The sequence below is a fragment of the Trachinotus anak genome, unplaced genomic scaffold, assembly GCF_046630095.1.
Source record: "Trachinotus anak isolate AG129_WGS33_773 ecotype Australia unplaced genomic scaffold, CSIRO_AGI_Tana_v1 ptg000025l, whole genome shotgun sequence".
Lineage (NCBI taxonomy): Eukaryota > Metazoa > Chordata > Actinopteri > Carangiformes > Carangidae > Trachinotus > Trachinotus anak.
The window spans coordinates 16,053,947-16,072,956 of NW_027273876.1; the positions used below are offsets into that span (position 1 = coordinate 16,053,947).

Consider the following 19,010-nt stretch of genomic DNA (forward strand, 5'->3'; position numbering starts at 1 on the left):
TGAACAAATTTTTGGCAGATTTACATAAAAATCTAGCAATCAAATCCATTCTGTACGCAACTGAGGTCAAGTCAGATTTTTTTTTTTCTGTAAAAATAAATTGAGGGACGCAGTTTAGCATAACATTACTTTTCATAGAGTAAGATTATTTGGTTACCTGAACATTCAGTATGCAACAATAAAAATGGGTTTTTTATATGTTTATTTATTTCATACCAAGACCACATGTCAAGTCCTTGATAGATGTGAGTGAAATTATATGTCGCTGTAACTCAGGACCTAAACCTCTGAAATCACCAAAGCGCCAACCATCAAAGATTGGCCTGTTCCTCCTCTACTTAACATAATTGCCCTAAACACAGTGTAATCTTCAAATTGTACTGTCGCTGACAAAAAATAAGATAACAGCACCAAAAGCAGATTATACTTGTTGTACACTTCACTTTCAATCTTGCTAAAATGTTCTGTTTTTCTGTTGGATGATTCCTTGGTGCCTTTGTCCAAGAGTGAGAAGTCCTTATTTTAACTCCATTGTTGGTAAACTAATACTATGATTTAGCAGTGTCATCAAGAGAAATGTTTTGCTCTCTCTTTTCTGGTGTTGGTCAATGGTTGTAACTGACAGTTATGTGTTATATCTGGTTTTGTTTGAAATGAAAAAAGGAGCTGCCAACACTACCAGCCACATTGTCGAGGTGGTTGATGATAAATTCTTTTGTAATAATAAAAACACATTTTCTGTCTGATGCCTCTTTTGTGAAACATGACCCACACACACTTTTATTTTGAATGAGTTCTCTTTTTTATTGTGTCTCACCACTGGAATTGATACAACCCAAGTAGGTCCACATGGCATGACGTTCACTGCATAATGGACATAAAGCATATTTCCTATACGCAATGAGGACATCACATGATGATTTTCTTACCAGGATATCAAGAGGACTACTTTACAGAGGTCAGAATTTCAAATATCCAACATAACAAATGAATAGCAAACTTAGTTTGAAAGCATTGTGTTTATGTAACTTGTTTAATCTCTTTTGCACATGGATTCTCAAAAATTATATTTTTGAAAGTTATTTTACAGTTGCAACTTATCTTTGACACAGACCTGACATTTCCCACTTCATTAAAGAATTGCATATAGCTTTTCATCCACCATTCATTCTGAAAACCTTTGACAGTCAGAGTTCCATTCGACAGAAACAAAAACTGTAAGTAACCTTTGCTCTACATTATAAACAGGCTAAAAGGCTTAGATATTGAGAAAATGAATAACAGATTAGTACTTAACCTACATTCATCACTTCTTAAACGCGTCTAGATTCTAAATCTTGAAACCATTTGGCTGCAAAAACAAAAGTGACTGTTGAAAGTCCAGTACAGGACGTGCTTTACTTCTGGCCTGCAAAGTGCTTGTTGAAGATGCCCTTTGCAGTCTCGAGGGCGGCATCAGCTGAGACAGGTATGTGAGGTGCGATGCCAGCTCCCTCCCATGCTGGCCCGGCAGCAGTGTCAGAGTGGATAGTGGGGATGCTGAGGAAGATGTTGGTCTCACCGACATTGAAGGTCTTGGGTGGGTGGGAGGCCCCAGCGGTTGTTTCTCCAACAATCATTGCACGGCCAAGCTTCTTCATGATGTAAACAAATTCCTCAGCAGCACCGGCAGTTGCTCCACTGGTCAGGATGATCAGGCTTTTCTTGGAGCCGTATCTTGTGCCTAAGGGAAAAGAAGAAGATGGAGGGAGAACAAGGTTAAAAATGTGTCGTGGACGAGGTAGAGAACTCATTATGAATAGGGAAAAAGGGTTGAGTATGAATAGGAGGATGGAAGAAAGTGGGAAGGGGTCATGGATAAAGGTATCTTTATGACTTTGGAAATGAAATGTGTTTAAATAGTGCAGGGTGAGGGTATAACTGTAGCATAATTCCTACACTGCTTCAACGTTCTTTTATTTACTGATTTTCAGACACTTGACAGACATACCACCTTTTAAGATGATGTGCCAAACTTCTTAGTAAATATTTGCATTTACACAAGCAAAGTTAGCAGTAACTTAAAGTTGTGTTTCTGTCCACCTGGTGAATTTAAGTCCAAAATAACTTCCCTTTTAGCTCTGTTTTTGGTCTAGACCAATTCCTTATTAAATAATGTCTCTTTAGCTGGTAATTACTAACTTTGTTGCTGACAGGAATCACTATATACAATCAGAACAGTAGAATGATTTTATTTTATTTTTTTAAATTACCAGTGAGCTCAGATAGCGTTCGGAGCTCTGTGGTGGTGCCGGATGGTCGGTCATACAGCTTGTCCAGTACAATCTGCTTGTCGGCATCAAAGAAGTAAGAGCAGAAGCCTGCAATGGCTGTTGTTGGTCCACCAAGGTTGTTCCTACAAATACAGGTACAGAACAATCATAGAAAGGCTAGACTCATAATAAAATTGAATGATCCTCTGTGAACTTTTCATTTAAAAACTATCTCATCTTGGCTGGGGTGCCAGTTGTTTTCAAATAAGAGTCCACATTCATATGAGTTTGTTTAGCAGCTGATCAGCAAAATGAACCTGTTAACATTTTTCTTCATAGATTCAGTTAATCAACGAGATCTATTGGTGGTTCATGTTTAAAATAATGCATAGACTGTTAATAGAAAAAAATTCCCAACTAAGTCCTCTAAATTTAGACATGGACTGATGAGCTTTAGCAGCTTTAGTAGATGATTTGTATTCCAAAATGGACACACAGAGTTTTGAACAGAAGCTCTGACTTGCACTGTGGGCAGGATTACAAACCTGAGGTCGATGATCATGGCATCAGTGTTGACAACTTTGTTCCAGACATGCTCAACAATAATCTGTGCGATGGCCTTGACCTCCTCAAAGTCTCCGAACATGTCAAAACGCAGGTAGCCGATGTTGTTCTCGAATATGTTGGTGTGGAATGAGACTTTGATCAGCTCAATGTACATCTCGGGAGAGTAATTCTGGCAAGAAAGACAAGCACAAACAATAGCTAAAATTTGAATTGAGTTTATACCTGATATGTTTCCATTTTATTCATACCTTTTTATCTGCTGAATTGAAAAATAATTTATGCTAATTTGACAAAGTAAAGTGCATTTTGCCCCCACTGTTCTCTCGAAACATTTTTAACTGTAGTGTTATTTCAAGATCTGTAAGAGGACAAAAAATTCAGGAACCTTTTAGTCACTGAATAACCAAAAGTAAAACTAAAACCATGTTTTTGTTTTAACCTTGAGAGTTGACAACCTTAAGAGTTGACAGTGACATTATACTCCCAACCAAAACCAATAATTGTATGTACAAAGGTCTCACCATGGGTGGCAGGGCTGGGGTATTGCTGGTGGTCTTCAGGCTCTTGTCCCCAGAAAGGGTGTTCAGGTCAGCAGATAGCTTCACCTCCAGATTTTCTTTGGAGACAACCATGCTGTACTCGCCATTTGCCAGGAGCTCTTTCAACTTTTCTGCAACATTAGCCCCAATATCCTCAAAGGCATAGTTGTCAGCAATCAGGGTCGCTGATCCCTCAATGATGGCTGGAACTTGGGCACGCAGGCTGAGGATCTTGATGGCGGTAGCAAGGGCATCCTCAGCGTTAACCTCCACATCAGGGGTCACCCCAACAACCTCCCAGGTGGAGCCAGTGATGGGATTGATGGACTTTGCAGTTGGCACGGTAACGTAGAAGTCAGTGTCACCCACTTTGATTTTATCTATTTTCACTGAGCCCCCGGCAGTTTTCTCACCCACAATAGTGGCCCTCTTCAGGTTCTGGAGGCAGTAGGCAACATCCTCTGCAATGCCCTTGGTGTTTTTGCTGGTGAGGATAATGAGGGATTTGGTAGTGCCGTATCTCTGCCCCAGCAATGTGGACATAGAAAGCAGCTTAGTGGTGGTGTTTGAAGGACGGTCATATACACTGTCAATGTGGATCAGAGGCTCGGCTTCGGTGAAATAAGACACAATGTAGGGGATTCCTGAGATGTCTCCGCTGCCGGTGTAGCGCAAATCAAAGATCAGAGCTGAAGTTGGCAGGATTTTATTCCAGACCAGATCTAGGAGCAAAGGGCCAACCTTTTCAGCAACCTCCTCCCCAAGGATGTGGTCGATCCTCAGGTAGCCAATGTTGCCCTCCAAGATGTCGAGCTTGATGGAGGTCTGCAAGACGGCAACTAGCTGCTCAGCGGGCAGGGGAGGCATCTTCGGGGGAGCCACAGGGGTGTAGTTTGGCTCATAGGAGACCTTCAGTCGTGGGTCACTGACCGTGGTCTGGACTCCAGAGCTGAGGACACTAGCCAAGGTCTCAGGGTCTGGGATGTTGAGAACCTCTGTGTTGCTGCCGGCTGCTGCAATTGCCTCCTTCATCCCTACCAGCTTCTCTGGTGAGCAGTAATTGTCCATGATGAGTTTTGCCATATCAACAATGAGGTTGGGGGCAAACGAGGCATGGATAAACAAAACATTTCCCAAAACTAGCAGAGACGCCACCAGAAAGAGAGCCCTAGCCATTTTCGTCAGTGGAGTTTGGTTTAGCTAGACTGAGTAAATGGCAAGTGTCTGCTGAAGAGCCGAACCTCCTTCTCCAAAGAGGTTCTCTGTCAAATGGCACTGTTTTGGCTGCAAGGTTTCTGTTATCACACACATAAGAGGATTTACTCAACAATAAACCTCTAATCGCATTATCCCAAGTGCTCCTGTAAGGCAATAACAACTTAGCCAAGTAGGTGTAGTAACAAGAAGGTGTTGCCAAAGATATGAGTCTTAAATTTACACAAGGTATTTTGAACACCTAAGCTACCTGTGTCAAATAAGGCTCAGTAAATGACAAATATCTAGAAAGGGACTTAGGGTGGTGAAAATATTCATCCTGCTAGGGTAAGTCACTGTTTATTTATTAAGCCTCTTGGTGTTGGTAAAAATAAGTAGAAGTATAGATGTATGGATTTTAGACCATTTTTGAAAATCACAAGAAAATGTTGAAATAAAGCATATGATTGTCATGTAATTTAGTACAAACTGTGTGCCCTGCTCACTGATTTCTTCGAGGTAAGGACTATTCCTTTTAATATCTGGAAAGTAAATCAAAAATAATTCAGAATCACTACTTTATTGTTTCATAAATGGTATACATTTGATTCAGCTCAATTGGTGGTGGTTTCCTCCTCTCTGAAGTGGTGTGGCAGTGGCAGCTGTATTCAATTTCAGTTTGTTTGGTGCTTGCTCCCCCTTCTGGTTAATTTTTGTAGTTAAGGATCTGAAAATCTGAGATTTTAATTACAGCAGACTGAAAAACACAGGGCAAAGCATAAGGGTAAACAATAATCCCACATGACAATCACAAAGACTGAAGAAATTTAGCACATCAACATACATTTATGTAATGATCAAATAATTTTTCATGCATAAAGAACAGAACATACCTTCTAACACATGGCATTTAATATGTAATGAAAGGGAATCACACAGAAAATGATCAAATAAGAGAGAAAAAGGCAACTTTACATAATGTGAATAAAATATACAGGTTTATAAGGTTGTCATATAAATAACAAAGTGCAATGTAGTTTACTTTAATAAACACTGATGTTTTGTGAGTTTTTATTAATTTGGATATTACAATACAGTTCACAGTGAAATTAGGCTATTCTGATTTATAAGCAGTTATCAGACATTACATCCTCTTTTCTGTTTTCAGTGCCATAGTAGATAAGTAGACTTAAGGTTTGATCCTATCCACAGCTAATAACTTCCCTCCTGTAATGAGATGTACATGTAATCCATACTCATTCACTGCAAGTCTCTTTAGATCAAGGCATCAACAGAACACTTTAAATATAAATGTAGTTACAGCTGTTGGTTTGAGGGAGATAAATGCAGATACAGCTTGTAGAGGACCAACATTTTGTATTAAAACTACAAATGGCTAGACAAACCTTGCAAGGATTAGTTTCTACCTTTACTGTATTCTTGTGAAAAGGCATCTGAAATTGTACATACCATGTGAGTGTAAATCTCTCAACCAGAAAAATGTGATGTAATGACTGTCATGACAAGGAGATGTCTCCAGTTAAATTTCAAGACACAGCCTTTAACTGACGGCGTAATTGGCAAAAACATTACTCAGTTATAAAATATCATTACAGGACAAGACTGTTTTACATACTGTGGCTGTGGTCAGTGGATCATATGCCCTAACACATGTGGCTCTTAAAATGTGGACTTTTGAGGTGATAGCTAAACACATGACAAATTAAGTCATAATTCTTAAAGAAAATGAGAATACAATAGGAGCTATTCTCCTTGCTCTCTCCTCAGCAGCTTTGTTGCTATAAATCTCTGTGCTACATGAAGGGCGTCACTTGCCTGGGCAATAACATGTGGCTCAACCCCTGAAACACTCCACATTTTCCCAGTGATGGCACTCAAAACAACTTGGTTAGGAATGGAAGCATACAGAACGCTGTCCCTGATCTGATAGGTTCCACTTGACAAAGACCCTCCAATCGTTGGCTCTCCAATGACTGTGGCCCTATTTAGGTCCTTCATAGTGCGGGTGAATACTTCAGCTGCTGACCCAGTCATGTGACTGGTGAGGATGTAGACATCCTTAGAGGACCCATACCTTTGACCTCTGACTTGAGGCAGTGTCATGACCTCTGTCATGGTGGTTGTGGTGCGGTCGAAGACAGTGTAAAGATGCCGCAAAGGTTCAGCATCAAAGAAATAAGTACACAGAAGGGGAATTGCTGTTGAATAACCACCAGTGTTGTACCTCATGTCAATTATGAGGGCATCTGTGTTTGCTATCTTGCTCCACACTGATTTTATTAGCTGTGGGCCAATGGCTTTTAACACCTCTTCATCTGCCATCATATCAAATCTTAGATAGCCAACATTGCCTGGCAGAAGCTCAATCTTAAACAAAGCATCAATTATATATCCCACTTCTTCTGCTGTAGGGATCTTTGCAATGTCATGAAGCAACTCAGGCTCAACATCACAATGGAAGACATGGAGGCGGTGATCACTTGAAGCCTCTTGAAGGTCTGCTGTCAACTGAGATGCCAAAGATTCAAAGTCAACTACGGACCGGTACAGTCCCTCGGCCCATTTGTTTAACAGCGCTTTACTGACCTTTAGGGCGACTTCATGGATTGCGTAGTGTTTTTCTAACAGTTCTCCAGCTCCCTCAATGAGGGACCTGAGCCCTTGATGGAAATTTGAAATATCATGAACATGATCCACAGCTTCCTCGGCTAGCACAATGGCATCAGGGACCACACCACCTCCCAGCCAGCATTCCCCGTTGTTGTCTATAAAGTTTATGAAAGGGACAGTGATGGCAAGGTCTGTCTCCTCTATTTGAAACATCTTTGAGTGCATTAGCATACCAGATGTAATTTCCCCAATGACTGTGCCACGATGTAAAGATTGTATTAGGTAGGCAAACTCTTCACCAACACTTGCTGTGTAGTAGCTGGTCAACACATAAACCCCACGTTTGGAGCCATAGGTTGGGCCTGTAATTTGGGGAAGAGAGTAATATTCTGTTGTTGTGTTCTGAATTCGGTCATATATTGTGAAAAAGTGATGTTTCTGGGAAGTGTCATGCAGGTAAGACAGTATAAGGGCTAGAGAGGTAGAGCATCCACCTGTGTTATAGCGTAGATCAATAATCAGGTTATCAGTGTCTTTTAGGGGCTCCCACACCTTTTTAGCAATTACCTCTTCTAGTTTCGTCAGTGCAGGCAACTCAACAAACTTGTCAAAGCGGAGATAGCCCGTATTGCCTGGACGAATTTCCACTTTAAATGTTGTATCAACCATTGCACTTAATGATTCTTGATCATCAGGAACTTTGTAAAGCTCAGTGTCCTCCTCTACAATGGCAGCATTATCTTGCATGTATTTTATCATCAGTCGTGGATCCTCAGAAACAGTTTGGAGGTCCTGGTTGAGTCTGACTGCCAGATCCTCCTCAGATATGACAGAGAATAAGTCTGTAGATTGGAGATGTTGTTGAAGAGCTGGAACTCTATCAGTGAAAGCATACAACCTCCCAATTGTGTCAGAGATACTCTGCACAACTTTTGGAGTGGCACTTCTTACAACCAGAAGGGACTTGGCTTTTGCAACAGCTTCCTTTGCAATGACGTTGACTGTTGGAGAAACACCACTTACTTCCCAGCTCTGCCCTGTGATTGGACTGACAGATCTTGCCACGGGAACTGTTATGTAGAACTCTGATCCTCCAATCCTAATCTTTCTGACTTTTACTGAACCACCAGCAGACCTTTCTCCAACTATGATAGCCCTCTTTAGGTTTTTTAGTGTATATGCCACTGCTTCAGCAGCACCCATGGTATGCTTACTGGTCAAGATAATCACATCTTTCTTCCTTCCATACCTTTCTCCCTTTATTGATTGCATGGTCCACAGCTCTGTGGTTGTGTTCGAGGACCTGTCATACACAGTGTCAATATGAATGAGGGGCTCAGGGTCTAAGAAAAAGGAGATTATAAACGGAACTCCAGACAATTGTCCAGTTGTGCTGTACCGCAGGTCAAAAATCAATGAGGAAGTGAGAGCAACTTTGTTCCAGATGTTGTCCCTCAGCAGAGAGCCAAGCTTTGCTGCTGTCTCCTCCCCGATGATCCGATCTATCCGCAAGTAGCCAACGTTGTTTTCCAGGATATCCAGCTTGACAGAGTTCCTCACCAGCCGGATGAGTTGTTCTAGGGGGAGAGTCGGCAGCATTGGTGGCATCACTGGGACAAAATTGGGCTCATATGAAACAGTCAAGCGTGGATCATTCAGTGCCCCTTGTACTCCGACTGTGAGGACAGCTGCCAGTGTCTTCCTATCTGAAATCTGCAGGATTTCCCCACTGTTGATCGCTTGTTGGATGGCCTCCTGCATCCCAACCAGGTTCTCAGGGAAGCAATAGTTTTCCAGCAGAATCTTGGCCATTTCCAACACCAGGGCAGGCTGGAACGATGAGTTGGCAGAGAGGGTACATAGCAGAAGCAACAATAGCAGTGGTGGTGTTTGCTTCCCCATCACCACTGTCTTCATCTTTACTCACGGAAAAAGAACTACTCTTTCTTTCCTTTCACTGGGGTGTTTTAGTTCATTTGTCTCTATCAAGAGATGGTGGTTTTTGTAGGAGGGAACATTGTCATTCTGGTAGATTATTCTGGACAACAATCACATCAACATAAGAGGCTTTTGTTCCCAATAAACCTTTAATCGCATTATCTGTGGTGCATCAGCCAGCAGACAATATCAGACAGAATGAAAAAATGGTACAATGCATATTTCGGTTCTTACTTTAATTTAACTCTAATGCAGTTGCTTTGTCTTTGTCCAAAATACTTAGTGTAAATGATACAATTTACTACTAATTTTAATTACACTATAGTCTTATTTAGGCTTGAATTACAGCCTTCATCATTTGTTGGATTCCCCATGTGTTATAATATACTACCTCATATTTCTTTTTATAAACAAAATTTGGCAAGGGAAAGGTAATAAATATGCTGAGGGTAGGCAGATGGGTGCAAATGTCTGAACAGAAACTCTCACCCTCTAATGCCCTCACTCTCACTCTCTCTCTCTTGTCTATTATGAAAGCTTTGGGTTGTGTATTTTGGTGCCATTGGTAGCTTTACAGGTCATGTCTGGGTCGCTCCACTGGTGACATGATTACACAGTTTGTGGACACGTGGCAAAGCCTTCTTAAAACACATGCAGGATCAAAATGGGGGACAAATGCAGCCGCGCTCTGGATATAGGAACAAAAGGTTGATTGTTAAGTCTTTATCTGGACTGAATACTGAATTACTAGCTTACTTCCCACTTTCTACTGCCTTACTTTACAGTATTGTTTTTCCTGGTGTACTTTTTTAAAAATCAAAAGTCACATATTTTCATTTGGTGGATAGTGTAAAAAGAAAAGGGTTCCCCTGAATAACGTGTAATTGCTAAAATGCCAAGCTAACAAGTCATAACTCTTTCATTTAATTTGAAGAATTAGATTTTATGTTGGGCTTCAACCTGACATCAATAATGACTTCATTGCAGGACCTCATAAGAACCTGTCCCAGACATTTTTGCAGCTCAGAATTATGCAGCCGGATGTAATCTGTGTCCAAATGCTAAACTTTGCTCAGCTAATCTTTACGTCTTAACTTTTAATACCACCTCATGCATTACATAACACAATCCCCTCTCTGCCAATTCCCAGGATGCTAATCAAGACCTTTGAAATGCTGAGTTCTGTTGCACTTTGCCCTCATGTGTCAAGTACAAGAACACATAGGAAACCCCCTAAATGCTAACTTGCTTAAAATACAGCTGCAAATACAATTGCAAACATGTGAAATGTGCAGGTGTGATTTTAAATTGAACAAATATTCCTAGAAGACAAGGCTACCCTGGAGTCTTAAAAACCTCATTGGTTAACTTACAAGTCTGTAGGCACGGTCAAAGAACATACACAGTAGCTATACCAGTAAGCTAGTTAGCATGTTTAGATTCAGAAACAGCAGGTAAACATAGTGGAGCATTTAGTAAAGAGACAAACATATTCCTCAGGACTTGATGGAAAGAAAAACAGACCTTAAAGAAGAATGACCAACGGAATTATATTTATCAACTCATGTCAGTGTTGTGTTTAGAACTTGCTGTGCTGCCCCCAAGTGGCCAAATAAAAATATTGAATTACTGCAGGTTTAAGGTTTAATGCATTTTACAGATTATTTATGACTGTCTGTAAAAATGAAACAACAACAGCAACATTCCAGACATTTATCATGGCTCTGTTGTCACATGCTGTTGATGACTACAGGAGAAACATATGAGGCCGAGGCCAAAGCCAATTATAAGAAAGACAATTATTTTCTTGTCACGCCAAAGACATCAAAATGGGATTGCTTTCCTTGTTATTTGTCTTGAGGCAAGAGCAATTTTGGGTTACCCATAAATTACATATGTGCAAGTGTCTAATATACATGAACTTATTGCCAGCTCTGATAAGGATGTGTCACTGACTTCATATATTTACACAGCCAACACTGTGCAATAAGCTGAAAAAGACTTGGCCTGACTGGCAAGCTTGTTTTACTTATTTTTTCTATATTTTATATTTAACCTATGTACATGTTGTTGTTTCCTTCATGTGACAAACTGTGATTTGAGTGTCCTAACACAAACAACAGTTGTTACAATATAGCATGTTCCTGTTGTGTGAGGAAATATACAGACCAGGATAATTTAGGTAATACCGGATTTGCTGTGTGTCTTTGATGGTGTAATTAACATATTGTGTGTGTAGACAGTACGTATGATTAGCGAATATCACAAAATATAGATTATAATAACAAAAACATCAGTTGTATTTTTGTCATATTGTATCAAGTGATAATGAGCCAACATTAAACAATATGAAAAGCTAAAACAGTCATAAAAAGCAAAATACAACATGATTTTTTTGCTCCTCTTGGTATTATAATTTTAGATGCTACAATACAAAAGTTCACTTGACACTTGATATATTTCCCCAAGTACAAAAGTTTTAGAGTACTGTGTAAAAAAGATGTATGTTGCTATTACATTTGTTAGTGGATCTTGTCAGTCTAGATGCACTTTACTGTTTATGTCCATGGTTGTTGCTATTTGGAGTTTATTTGTATATCACCTATATGCATGTATAACACATCAAAGAGCAACACATTGTTTGGCACTGGACAACTTTGAAATGGATAATGAGCATTGTGTCAAATGTAGGTAGGAATCGATGCAAAACAGTTAAGATTTATCGAAAGTCCCCAGTATCCATACACACACTGTGGTTTGACTGATCTGTACACAGTATAAATGTTTTTATGGGGAAACATGCAGAGACACTGAAAAAAACACATCTGTGCTGCTGGTGGTAACTGTGAACCCTTTTTTTATTTGGACAGTGGATATACTGTATTCATCAATTCCAGACCATTAAAAGTAGCAATGCAACTACTGTTAAGGCTGAATGACAGCTGATCCAGTGCTGCCATCATCAGGAATGGATGTTTAGATGACAGTTCAAAGGAAAGGTTAACTTCCCTTGATTCTATAGTGGGAGGTACTAAGATGCAAGGAAAAGAGGCAATGACAATGCAAATACATGTTTTATGTGTCAAATGAGGCCAGAAAAGCCGCTGTATTTGCCCTGCATAGCAATACAGACCCTTCTAGACAGTTTCTTCTATGGTAAAAGCAACAGCAGTAATGTAGTATGCATAAGATGACCACTGTATAAGCTGAACTTTCTGTACAAGTCTGTGTGGCAGCAATTTGCAGACTGCTGCAATATATATATTAATATAAACTCTTACAATGGTAATATACAGATTTACATTATGTTTAGCACAGGATTAGCAGATGAACAGTTATGCCATTAAATGCCATCCTATTAATGCCAACTGTTCAATTTATTAGTTTTGCAAACATTTCATTGCTAATCGATCTGTTTAAGATTAAACAGTATATTAAAAAAACAACAACATTTTGTTCCATTTTACAGTATTTACCACAATTTTTTTTTTATTAGTTTTAAAGTTGAAACATATTAACACAACATGTTGCAAGGGCAAGCTTTTTATGTACATACAAGTATTAAATATAAAATGTAAAAATGTCTGTGTCCTTTAGTTTTCCACTAGGTAATGTTGCCATGTGAAATGCCGTAAAAAAGATGTAATTTTAGCAAAGGTCAAAGACTCTGAATAGGAACCTTTTTTAGCCCGGGATTTTACATAAAAACAATTTCAGCACAGCACCTGAATTCCATTTTTAGCCATACTAGCTGTGAGGCTTTAGATATGGCTATGTTGCTCTGTTAGTTGGTGAGTCAATTAGTCCACTACTACACTACCACACTAATATCTCTACAGGGTGGACTGCTGTGATTCTTTGTATGGACATTCATAATGAATCCTACTGATTTCTGGACTTTTCTTTCAACATGAGGTTGATATTTTTTAAATAGCTTGTCACCCATTGGATGGATTGCTGTGAATTGTGGTGTGTAAATTCATGATCCAAAGAGCATGAATTTTAATAAGTGTGTCCTTTCATCTAGCACTTTTTTTTATCCATTACTTTAGTTTATGATTAATAGGTCCTAATGACCTGGAAAACCTCAGACGTTCTCATGAGCCTAAACTGTATTTAGCGCTAGCAAATTGCAGGAAACTAACACTAAAATAAGGCGGTGAAACATTATACCGGCTAAACATCAGCAAAATAGCACTGTCATAGTGAGCATGTTAGCATGCTGATGTTTGGATTAAACTCAAAGTGTTAGAGCTATGCACAGCTCCTAGCATGGCTGTTGACTCTCGGTATTGTTATAAAATGTCACTGATGTAACATATGCTCTTGCATGTATTTTATTTTTTTTTTAAAGTTATCAATAATTCTTCTTAAACCTGGGCTTCTTCCCTTCTACTGGGCCAAGGGAAGGCAGTTGGTGGTTGTTATACACTTTATCAGATGTGAACATCAGACTGACTTGAATGAAATCAAAGCAATCCGACCCTCCCCAACTACCTGCAGCCACACTCTGCCACCTTCATCTCCTCATACAGGTATCTTATAGTAAGACGTCCGTTCTCCTGATACATGACTGTGATGGGGTCCAGTTTGATGGGGACGCAGCATGCCATGTTGGCCTTCTTGGGGTCCCTCATGTTGATCAATGTCTGGATGAGGGCGTGTTTGGACGGGGTTGATTCGTCTGTCAGCGGGTGGTAACACATGCCTCGACATTCGAAGGCGTCATATTCTGGAGGCGCAACAATCCAACTGTCCCAACCAATGTCTTTAAAGTTGACCTTGAGCGAGGTACGCCGGCAGTATTCCCTGTCTGCCTTTCTTTTGTTTCTCCGTGGATGCTGAGCTTCCGGGATCTCGTTTGGAAGTTGATCTTCTCTGTTCCAGTCGGCGCCTGAGTGTAAGATGGTCTCTTCTTCATGGAGGATCATCTCTCTTAGCTGCTTCCTTGTCTCCCTCCTCCTGCTACCCAGGTCATCTGAGAAGACTATTAAAGCTGCTGAAGTGTTATCTCCAACAGACACGCTCATATTTAAACAGCCTACTCCTTCCTCTCCATTATCAGAAGCCCCACAATCCTTTCTATCCACCACTACATCAAAAACAGTTGCTCCATTGCTTGACTTGATCCAGCTCTGAATAGCTGTGGTTACATCAAACGTCGTCCACATACTCTGCGAGCCTGTCATCTCTTTGCCAACCAGGAGCTGGGTTGTGGATGTCAAATCGTTGTGATCCACTTCATAAACTTTGACGGTGGCCTTGAAACTGTGGGAGGTGACCTTTGCCCTGGCATCCGGGAACAAGAAGAGCTGTAGTTTAGCCATGGTGATCTTTTCATGGTTGGGGATGCTGACATTGAAGTTCAGCCTGTGTTTTAACTTTGTGCCGTTTTTCACAAAGAGAGTGACATCTGTTGGAGAGATATAAAGAAGTGAGAGGGCTTATTTGAAAGAGCTGTTATTTCCACTATATGACTTGGGGTAACATACATTAAAGTTGAGCTGAACTTAAAATGTATTTTCTCTAAGGAATCAGAACACTACATCCCTGGTGCTACTATTGACTATATTTGGTAAAAAAGTATGATTACCAAAAATGTGACAATCAAAAACAAGAATGTAAGATTTATGAATTTTTGTGCCATGGTAGTGATTTTTGGTTCAATCTTATATAATAAATTTTGTGTTATATAATTTATTATCACTGCTCTTTGGGTTTTCCTCTTCTGTGATTTGGGCACTCCAGATGTTACTACTCCAACAAGACACGTACATTTGTCACTTCATGTTGTGGGCTGTCAAATTAGACTAATAAACAAAGTGTAGACTCACCAGTTGCTCAGCTAACTCAACTAACACTGGCCCCTCCTTTCATTAATGAAGGACAAAAGCAACACCAAGTGTGTAGGAGCACATGTTGAAATAACATGAACCAAAAGTAATATTTAGTGGGAATCAGAGCTTATGTTAGCATACTAAGCTAACTTGATTTCACTCTCAATGTTGAAGCTTAACAGCATGATGTTGATCTTTGTAGGTTACAGATTTCTTATATCGTTAACCAACACTATGTGGGCTTGTTGAAAAGTGGAAAAAGTTGTTATGTCAATGTTTGTGGGCTATATTGGGCTATGACATGCTCCAGTTGTTAATGCACCAAAGAAATTGACAGGATGTCCCCTAGCAGCACTGCATCAAATGTCAAACACTGCCATAGGAAACTCCAGGCCTGAAGCTTAGATGCTGTTTTCACAATGTACCAAATCCATTTCATTTTATTTTACAATATTTTACTACACAAAGAGTGAGGATAATTCAAATTTCAGTTCAATTTTTTTTACAGTGGGTTTGACTCACTTCCGTTTGTAAGGAATAAACATTCTCGTCTTTGGGAGCAGTAATTAGGCTATCGTGCTGTATCAGTGAAAGAAATGCTCTCACTTTTGATCACAGTGAAGAGGGTTTTAGAGGGATCACAAACCGGAAAGGTTGGGAACCACTCCATATAGAACTTAAATAATATGAATTACCTGGAAATATCTTCCTCCCATCAATTTGACAGAAAATTATCTTACTTCTCTCTTCACAAGTTAAACACTGCTCACCTTGGACAGTGAAACTTCGGATGACATCAGACTGAGGGATTGCCGCGCTGTCCGAGGCGTACTTATTGTAGAGCTCCATCATGAACTGTGGAGGGCAGATCTTGCTGTGCTCCTGAGGAACATCTGACAAATTGAGTTTCCTCAAAAAGCCCTCCTTCATGGTACCCAGGAGGGTCTCCATCCGTGAGTCTGTGTCTTCCTCCTCCAGAAGGTCCACCTCTGACAGTTGAGTGTAGAATTCCTCAATGTCCTCGCTTTGGATGTCATTATTGAGAGGTTTACAGGTACATGAGCCAGTAGAAACCACCAGACTCAAACACACCTCCAACAAAAATGCTCTGGAGCTCAGCATTTTGAAATTATATCCTTTCCAAGCCACTGAGCTTGCACAAACTTTACCTTCTTCCCGGCTTGAAAACAGACTTTGCGGTGGCAAGGTTTGAAAATGGAGATCCCCCATGCAAGGACAACAGTCCTGATGTCCGCTCCCATGCTCCCAGAGTAAACAGGGGGACTTGTGTCAACCAAAATAGTAGCTTGGCCATGCTTATCACTGTCATTGATGCCTTCTTTTAAGCTTTGTTATCATTAGAGGGCTGGCTGCTAATGAAGACACTGTAAACACTTGACGGCGATAATGAGGGAGGCAATGGAAACTGTGAGGTTACTGACAAGCAGACATTTCCATAAATTGCCTTTTCCCAGCTTGAGGGTGTAACTGTTGAGGCCAGTGGAAGCAAAACTGCTTAAAAGAAACAAAACAGAACATTGCATTCTTTACCACCATTATTGCTCCATGTTCTGTCCAGTTTTTTTTTTTTTTTTGTTTTTTTTTATCTTACATTGAGTCACTGCACATTGTAGACCACACACTTTTAATAGCACTGATAATGATGATAATTTCTTTAAGAGACCCAGATAGTCATAGGAATGTGCAATTTTCCAAAGATTTAATCTTATAAACCTCTTCTAATCAGTTACATAGAGCAGTCACTGATCCAACAAGTAGCACTGTGACTTGAACACTATATATCTAATTACACACACTATAAACAATTGAATCTTTTAAAGACCCCCTCTGCTGGAAACCAAGTTTTTAACCTTGTTAACATGTCCATATGATGTTTATTATATAATACAAGACTGATATCCTGAGTGAAATAATCAGTCAAAGCCATAACTTTGTATTTCCACCTTGGAACTACTATGAACCAATAACATCACAAACATAAGGAACCAAGCCAGTGAACTTGTGGGGATGTGGGGTGGGCAAAATAAATCTGACAACTTGTCAGTAAAGAGAGCAAGAGTTTGCATTAGGACAACCACTTACACTGTGTCAGCCACTGCCAGATGTGAACAAAAAAAATGACATAAACAAATAAAAGATTCTAACAATGCTAAACATCTGCTGGTCGCTGCTTATGGTGCACATCAGACTCCTCATCTGAGTCTGGGTCAACTACCAGGTTTGAGTCTCTGAAACAAAGCAATCTCCTGTTAGCAACATTCACATCGTAGCTGCAGCTGTTTCATTCCAAGACGTATAATCTCATCAAACAGTTAAATAGAGCAAGTTGTAGCTCAAAATACAGGAATTGAGTAGCGATATGGCACTATTAATATAGCAAGTATTGTGAACTAGTGTCAGTGCTGTTTGTTGTCTCTGACAGATAATCCAATTTTGAAATTGATGATGCTCACAGACAGTTTTGATCTGAGTGTTCTCTGCTGGTAAAGCAGTAAATCATTCAAGGAAATCAAATACCCCTATTGTTTTCCCCATTGTTGTTTCTGTGGCTGCCATGGTCACATGGTGAACCGCAGTGGCAAGCTGAATAAGATGAACCACCATAAACTCTGAACGCAGTGGCTCTGAGCTGTGCTCTTTCATGAGAACATCTCCAAGATACGATCACTGCCACTGTCCACTGGCTGCACAGCTGGCATGTGCTGAAAACAATGAGGGCAGAGACCACTCGCTATCTGAAAGTATGTTTAATGCTAACATCATTAAACATGCTCACAGTGATAATATATTTAGCAAGTGTAATGTTTATAATGTTGGCCATCTTAGCATCATCTAAAATAAATTAGTAATTTAAATGTTACCATGCTAAATGGCACAAAACACAAAGTATAGGTGTTAGGCTGATGGGAATGTCATCAGACCAGCTTTGCAGGTACTTGGTCATAAACCAAAGTATTGGACAAGTTAAAATTTTGATTTGATGTTGGCATTAGATAAAAAGTCATAGGATTACCAAAGTTACTACAATGCATCCTGGTGAGACATAAAAATCTCATTCAAAATCACAAATGTAACCCTGCTGGTAGCACTGAAACAATGTCAGGGGATCACCAAAGTTAGTTTCTTTTTTCTGTTCTGCATTTCTGTCCCTCTCAGTCAGGCAGTGAGAGTGGTACACTCCCATGTTTCTCCTTTTATTTACAGTGGATGCAGTTGAGTATATGTCAGTTTATATATAATCATGATTTCTATACAAAGACATGAAAGTAGTGGACTTAACCACTACATTCTGTAAGTCCTAGATGGAAGACAGTATAGTGGGACTCTACTCCAGGTTTCTGTTGGGGTTTTGAGCCTGAACCACAAGCCAATGTGTCTGGGGATGTTGACCTATCTTGGAATTTCTGTCTTTCACCCATGCAGTCAGTACTTGGTTCATGCTAAAAATGCTTTCATTGGCTGTGCTTTCATGGAATCAATCAGTGATGAAAGGCAACAACTAAATCTACTTATGAAAATAATAATGGAGGCATGCAGGATGAAAACAAACACAGCAGGTCAACTGGGCTGAGAAAATTCTGTTGTGAAACTGTGGTCATTTCATTAAGCGGTTAAGAAATATGTAGTAAAACTATCAAACATATTAAATTATATTAAGATTTGGCGAATAGCCTATTGTTTTTGATGATAGATACTGATATTTGTTGACAGCAGCAGTAACTATTGTGCGTGTATTCAAAGTATTTCTGTTTTCAAGTTAAGAAATTCAGAAGTACCCCATATCTTTAATATCAGGGTACAAATGGCTTTTAAACAGCAATTAGACCATGATGGAACATTAAAACACTCCAGTTGATTATTTTATATTTAACAGTTCTTTGAAGCAGCATTATTTTTTAGGTATTTGGGAGGAGAGGCACAAATGACTTTGTAAAGTTGACTTATGGCTAATGTGTTAGCAAACAGTTGCCGATTTACACATCCATAATACATGAAGCAACATCAGTGGTCCTGTTTGTCAGCCTGGCAAA

The 19,010-nt window shown here is 39.8% G+C and overlaps 2 protein-coding genes across 3 annotated transcripts; both read right to left on the reverse strand.

Moving 5' to 3' along the window:
* Positions 1 to 778: 778 nt before the first annotated feature.
* rbp3 (retinol binding protein 3) lies at positions 779 to 13,618 on the reverse strand. Of its 2 annotated transcripts, XM_071462630.1 has the most exons (4): positions 3,341 to 4,639; positions 2,798 to 2,988; positions 2,253 to 2,395; positions 779 to 1,723 (listed from the first exon to the last, which is right to left on the reverse strand). In XM_071462630.1, the coding sequence occupies exons 1-4, from the start codon at positions 4,532 to 4,534 to the stop codon at positions 1,398 to 1,400; spliced, it is 1,854 nt and encodes a 617-aa protein (XP_071318731.1). In that variant the 5' UTR covers positions 4,535 to 4,639; the 3' UTR covers positions 779 to 1,397. The 2 variants fall into 2 exon arrangements, with proteins under 2 accessions (XP_071318731.1, XP_071318730.1); XM_071462629.1 differs by lacking the exons at positions 779 to 1,723; positions 2,253 to 2,395; positions 2,798 to 2,988 and adding an exon at positions 11,873 to 13,618 and having other exon boundaries at positions 4,531 to 11,675.
* On the reverse strand, positions 13,615 to 16,080 carry gdf2 (growth differentiation factor 2). Its single transcript, XM_071463367.1, has 2 exons — positions 15,729 to 16,080; positions 13,615 to 14,534 (listed from the first exon to the last, which is right to left on the reverse strand). Exons 1-2 carry the CDS (start codon positions 16,078 to 16,080, stop codon positions 13,615 to 13,617), a joined length of 1,272 nt encoding a protein of 423 aa, XP_071319468.1.
* Positions 16,081 to 19,010: the final 2,930 nt, after the last annotated feature.